Here is a 6,800-nt window from a genome sequence, read left to right as displayed (position 1 = left end):
CCAAAATGTTTTTTTCCAATACTGAACTGTTTGAAACTTCAATAGTGCTGTGGGACTATGCAAAATATGAAATAAAATGACAGACATTGTTGCATTGTTCAATGGGATGTATTTTTTGTTGAAAAACGGCAAAACGGAGAGAATTTTCTTCCTTTATCAGACAAAACAAACACACACACAATTGTTTAGCTCTTCTACTTAAAAAAACTAAAAAATAAATAAATTTTGGCCTATAGGCTCAGGTGCAGAAGAGAGTAAGCAGCATGAAATGGGACTGCTTGGTATGACATCATCACAGTTGTGTGGTACAAATAGGTAGTGGGTGGTGTACCTATTCATCTATTAAAGCGGATTGTTTTAACATTTTTTAAGCCTAGAGTTGTAATAATAAAATGATTGTATAATTTATCTATCTGAAAATTCTCTTGAGGAAAACCGGCTTGAGGAAAAACTGTACAAAGCCATGGCATAGGTTCAAATCTGCCAAAATGCCATTATAGAGACTGAGGATGGAATTCTATTGGACGCTGAAGTAGCCACTACTGTTGTGACATCATCACAACGGTTGTATAGGGGTAAGATATGGAAAAGACATTTAACAGTAATAAATCTCACATCACCGAGGACGACAAAAAGTGTCCAGAATGTATTCCGCGACCATGTCCCTGTGTCCTACAGAATGTAACAGAAATTATAAAAATAAACATTTGACCGATGGAGGATCAGGTGCCCTCAGATAACCGTGACCTCACGGCTCTTCTTCTTGATGCAGTCCAGAGTGAGGCTGCGAGTGCTCCCCCTGTGGGCTGTGAGCTGCGGTGACGGAGGGGGCCCGGGTGCATTGAGGGTTTGGGCTGAGTGAAGAGACAGAGTGGAGGAGTGCACCGGGCTCTCCCTCTGCTGGTGTCGAGGGGACTCTGTCAGCAGAGCCCATTCAGAAGACTGGGCATGCTCCGGGCGGGGGTCCCTGCAGAGGTGGGTAGTATTTAGTTACATTTACTATAAAACTCCTATAATTAATGAGTGAACCAAATAGTTATGCATGTGTATTATGGCACCACTGAATCAAAACATTTTTTTATCTGATCTGATTTTTGCTGTAATTTCAAAGTAAACATTCTGGGGTGTAACTTTTCAAAGAAGGGATTATTGTGAGTTTATGAACTCATAAATATTGCAAGCATTCATCTCTATGGCCAGGTTGAGGAAATTATTTATCTGCACATTTGTTTTTAATTTTACCATTACCGTTTTGTATGTTTTGTGTAGTTACAGTTACAGTATGTTAACTGAATGTTCACCAAATACATCGTTTTGGTTACAAAAAACTCTTCCAGTACATTGTTTGTCTCTTGTTCTCACCTTTGGTCCTTGGCTGCTCCATCAGTGGGCGAGTGAGCTCTTTGGGGCAGGTCTCGGAGCAGTTCCAGGAGTTCCCTTTTCTCGAGCTCGGCCTCTGCCAGCTCCTGCCTCCTCAGACGCTCTGCTCCCAACAGAGCGCGAACATCACACATCACACGGGACAACTGGCCCTGTACGAAAGAACCAGCACATAATGTAATAGATTTTAATTAATAAACAAATATATAATTCCTAAAGCTTCATCATATTACTGTAACGTAATATGAATCACAATTCACTGAAGCCACTTTTTTCCTATTCTGTCCATACACTGTACTGTACATACACTAAACTTTAGAGGTTAGTGATATTTAAAATGAGTTTAAATCATCCCAATAACATGTTTTCTAATTACATAGTATAGATAGTCTAATTGTGAATGTATCTCAAAAACTACAATTTATTTTGAGGTTTATTTTGATGGTGTATATGCAAGGAATACATTTATATTAGAGAAAGCCCATGAGGGGTTTATTTATTATTCATTTTATTAATCTTTATTTAACCAGGTGGGGTGACCTGGATCCCCCAGGATCCCAAGATTTCTGTTGCCTGGCCTTGGTAAATAGTTTACTCATCTCTGCTCAACTACACAATGCTCCTAAATGTTGTATGTGTGAAATAGTGCAGTGAAAATATGACAGTCCACTGACCTTGAGCTCCTCCACTTCGCTCTTGAGCTGTGACTCTTTCTGAACCATGTGCCTCCTTTGAGAATCCAGACGAGACTCCATTTCACGTCTTACCTCCTCTACTTTGCACAACATCTCGGCTCTGTCAAAACCAAGGAAATATGATAAATGATTACATATTTATTGATCTTACAGCAGAAAAATGTACTGGTCATGGCAGCTCTTAATACAATAAAGTGGTGATATTTGGAAAGGTGTATTATGCTACTTTTCTGCCACAATTGGAACATTTCAGGCAAAGCCATCACATCGTCATGGAGAGTAACAAATATTATGTAGTGCCTTCTTAATTTAGACAAAGCCAGGACTAGATTATGACTAAAGCAGGACTGGAACTTGACCAAACCAAACAACTAAACAAGAATCAAACCAGGAGTAATAACAAAAAAACAGAAACTGAAAAATGGAAAAATAAAAAGATACATTTTCACATTATACCTGAGCATTTCCACTTCAGTGCGTAACTCTGCCACACAGTTGTGCTGGGCCTGGTCTATGGACTGCAGCGTGTGGCCACAGCCGTTGGGACAAGACCTGCTGCGAAAACTGCACTCGGACAGGTGAGCCTCCAAGCCCCGCCTTTCCACCTGCACAGGACAACCTGACACAAGATATCAAAACACTAATATTATCAGACTTCTCATATAAGTCACCTCAAACCAAAGCCCAAACCACCAGTCATCAAACTAAAGGTGGGCAATATGGCATTACAAAATCAAAGTATTATTTGACCGTTTATGTCAATTATGAAAGACTGTTCTATTGTAATTTTAGCGCTTTTCGGTTTAATGCAATTCTATACAAAAAACAGATACTTGTTTATCCATGGGATTCAGAATGATGAAAAATTTTGATAGTTTAAACTTAATATTCTACTTTCGTGAATGGAAAGAAGTGGCAGGAAGCTGAAACTCATTAATATTTCCCCACCTACTGTTTGTATTGGCCACCCTCTGTCATGTGAGTGACAGATTTAGGCAATAAGACGCTATAAATTATACATGAATTGAAAGTAAAATTGTGATTTCTGCTCTAAAGAAAATTCATTATGACATTATTTCCATATCACCCACCCCTAAAACAAACTTCAAACCAAGCTCCATGCACATGCACTACCTACCACAGTGACAACATATGTACTCTCCATCTGTCAAAGACAACCATACAATAAGCAACTAGAATCTATATCAAAATTAGTATAGTCATGTAAATATTTTACATGTGAACTTTGACATGTTCAGTAAGTTGCATTCACGTAACAACATACAGGGCTCATAGATTAAAATTGAGCTGGAAGAATTACATCTTTACAGATGTTTTCCATAAAGTTAATATCTCTATATTTACTCAGCATATCATGAAAAATGACCTTCTTCTTGTTCAGAAAGCAAATAAAAATCACTTTATTAACATATAATTAATAATTGTATGTTGTATAGTATAATTGTTGTTATTGTTGAAAGTATTGAAAGCCAGAAAATGAATGTCAATTTTTTGGACCAAGTTAAAGAAAAATATAATAGTGTCCTGTAGGTTACTCTTCTTCTCCTCATCATAAATTGTAACATCTCCACGAATGCAACAAAAGTCCTATGGGTAAACTGTAACTGTAGCAACAGCAGTGGCCAACTGTCACTCTCTCAGGTGTCACATTACCACGGTATGTCTATATACTTTCATTATTGCATTTGATATAGTCTTACTATAGAACTCTATTTGCCCCTTGTTAATAAGAATTGCATTTATATTTTACTTCTTAAAGGGTCCATATTACACTATGTTGTACACTATGATCTATGCTATAATATTGTTTTGTCATCACACATGTTTTGTTTCATTCACATATGTTCAATACACAAATCCTGTATAGTTATGACTTCATGACATCACAAGGTGCAACAGAGCATTTTTAGCTTTGGGATGTAGACAGACTAATAATGCAGGATTACTCAAACATGTGTGAATGAAACAAAACACAACTCCAGGTATGTGTTTGAGAAGGTAACAACATTCTAACAAGGCTTAAAGCTCACAAGAGACAGTTTTGCTACTCTGTCAAAGTACTTCCCAGGCAATGTTTTGTTTTAGTTCCCAACACACCTTTTACTACTAATTCACTGGATAGAGTTGAGTCGTTGACCTACCTGTGTTGGAGCAGGATATAAATGCAAACTCACACTCGTCCTGGTGAGTGTGGAGGTTCTCCAGAGGGCAGACCACTTCACAGCCCTGCCCCGCATTCACACAGCGGATCTGAAGGCGATTTAGGTCATTACGCATGTACCTGCAAAAAAAAAGTTCAAAAGTAGGCCTCAGATGATGTCACAACTGCTAACTATGGGTGTTTATTGAGATGGGGGCAATGTGACAAATATGAGTAGTGCTAATATGCAGATGTTTGGTTGTATAGTGCTATAATGGACCTAAATCCCATTATAATATGCATATGATCTATTTATTAAATTGTGACCATACCACCTTATGCATGTCCTATCTCATCTGATCTCAGAACTAAAGCACGGTTGGGCCTGGTTAGTACTTGGAATAGGAAGCTGCTGGGAACATCAGGTGTTACAGTGCAGCAATGGCTAACAGATGTTGCTTAGAGTTGTTGTGTCTTTAGGCAAAACGCTTCTCCAGTTCTAGGCTGGTGTGAATGTGGTCTAAGTGATTGGTTGTGATCAGTGGGTCAATAGTACAGACTGGCAGCCTCACTTCAGTCAGTCTCCCCTCAGTCTACCCCAGGGCAGGGATTTTCTTCATACTGTGTGATAATTAATGTGGGAATACTGGCCCTTGCTGCCACCTGATACAGAGACATTATCACATTTTAGAATCTAATGACAACCAAAATTAATGTAACTAATCTTCACTCAGTCTGTCTTATAGTGCAAAGATTGTCAGAAATGTGAAGATCTTGTTATGACAGACCTGTACAGTGGTTTGAGGCTGCCTAAATCCAGTGGCAGTCTGTCTTCAGGGCAGGAGTTGTGATGAACCAACCAGCCGCTGATGCACGCGCTGCAGAAGGCATGTTCACAAGGAGCCTGAAGAGGGCGCTCCAACACGTCTCGACAAACACAACACAGAAGTCCTTCATTCACATAGCCCACAAACCTCTCCAGATCAAACCCCATCCTGAGACAAAAATAGACAAGGACAAAGAAGTGGACCAGGAAATAGCACTGGTTACACTTTAGCTGTAAATAAAGCTATTCATGGGTTTCAGTGCCCTGACATTTTGAGGACTTTTCAGAATTCTATAGATATAGGCTTATGTTTTGGTGGGAGGTCAGCCACTTGATTATCTCCATGGAGATGATATTATTTTGCCTGGACTGTCCTATACTGCATTAAATTTATATGTTGCATTTATTTCTTGCAGGTACAAAAATACCCTGAGAAAAAACCCCTGGTCATCTCCATGGAGACAGTCAGGTTACATGGTAGAACATTAAAGGCACAGTGCACCTTTAAATGTTTCATCTTCCATGGATAGGCTCAGTAATAAATGATTTGGATATTAATTGAGAATGTGTCTATAATAGGCAGTCTGAAAATAAATGTAAATGTTTCTAGAAATTAAACTAATGCAAAATAAATAAATACATGGAAAATGCATGCATCTTTTCTGTACATTTACAATAAAATTTGAAATGCATGGCAAATGACAATATTTGAGGTACCCATGGATTTCAGAGAGATGAAAATTTAGCAACATTGGCGTAGCAACAAATGATTTAAAACAAAATCTATCTTTGTGTGATCAAACGTCCTCAAAATGCTTTACTTAAAAGATTTAAAATGGGAAGCTGAAATCCCTGAAAGAACCTCCTTCTGAAAGAACTTTGTTCAGCAATAAGTGGAAGCATATTTTCACTATGGTATCGAACTTGTTTTGTGTATTGTAAGATAAGTACTGAAATCAAGTTATAGAAATTAATGATAAAAGCACAACTCACCTTCTCCTTAATTCCACCTCAGACTTTCCTGTATCTTTCTTTGTGATACGTCTTCCAGTCTGTTCCTTCTTCCACTTTTACCTCCCTCTGCGGGTGCATCCAGGTGAGGTCCTCTTCCTTTGGGACAGTGTATCCATGGAGATGCACCCTGACAACCAGACCACCAGCCTGCCAGCTGTCAGATGAAAACCAACCAGACAGGCAGCAAATTAAGACATGCGAGGCAAAACATGGACAAATATGCTCTTCAATAAGTCGCCATTAAAAATATTGTTGTTGTTTATTTTTGTCCCAAGAGATTACCGCTGTCCTGCAGTTCTTTCTCTTCCAATGGCCCATCCTTTCGCAAGTTTCCCTGTGAACGTGGGATTAACATGGATTATACACTCTCTCCCTCTCTGATTAGATTACGCACTGTACAACATCACATTCAAACAGCAAAAATCAAAAGACATAGACAACATCAATGGTATATTTAGTGGTACATAATGCCATATGCCATAAAACAATGCTACAATGCTCTCAATGCTAAAATAAAGGCTGGATTCTCCATCATTCCTCCAAAAATGCTTTAATATTGTCAATTAACATTCAGTCAGTTGTTCATTTATAGTGTTTTTTAGACTACTTTAAAGCAATGGTGGAACGTAACGTAGTAAAAGTTGTAAAGTACTGTACTGTACTAAATTTTAGGTATGTGTACTTTAAATTTTAAAGTGGATACATTTTTCTTTTATTTCACTAC

General features: G+C 38.3%; 1 protein-coding gene across 2 annotated transcripts; it reads right to left on the bottom strand.

Annotated features, from left to right (window-relative positions):
• Positions 1 to 92: 92 nt before the first annotated feature.
• Positions 93 to 6,361, bottom strand: rnf41l (ring finger protein 41, like). Of its 2 annotated transcripts, XM_055227814.1 has the most exons (7): positions 6,056 to 6,361; positions 5,025 to 5,231; positions 4,238 to 4,377; positions 2,532 to 2,694; positions 2,055 to 2,175; positions 1,363 to 1,532; positions 93 to 967 (listed from the first exon to the last, which is right to left on the bottom strand). In XM_055227814.1, exons 2-7 carry the CDS (start codon positions 5,228 to 5,230, stop codon positions 733 to 735), a joined length of 1,035 nt encoding a protein of 344 aa, XP_055083789.1. In that variant the 5' UTR covers position 5,231; positions 6,056 to 6,361; the 3' UTR covers positions 93 to 732. The 2 variants fall into 2 exon arrangements, with proteins under 2 accessions (XP_055083789.1, XP_055083788.1); XM_055227813.1 differs by having other exon boundaries at positions 96 to 967; positions 5,025 to 6,355.
• Positions 6,362 to 6,800: the final 439 nt, after the last annotated feature.

This window comes from Periophthalmus magnuspinnatus, chromosome 16, assembly GCF_009829125.3.
Source record: "Periophthalmus magnuspinnatus isolate fPerMag1 chromosome 16, fPerMag1.2.pri, whole genome shotgun sequence".
In the NCBI taxonomy this organism is placed as follows: Eukaryota; Metazoa; Chordata; class Actinopteri; order Gobiiformes; family Gobiidae; genus Periophthalmus; species Periophthalmus magnuspinnatus.
The sequence above is the reverse complement of the archived record's forward strand: the minus strand, read 5'-3'. Positions and strand labels throughout refer to the sequence as shown.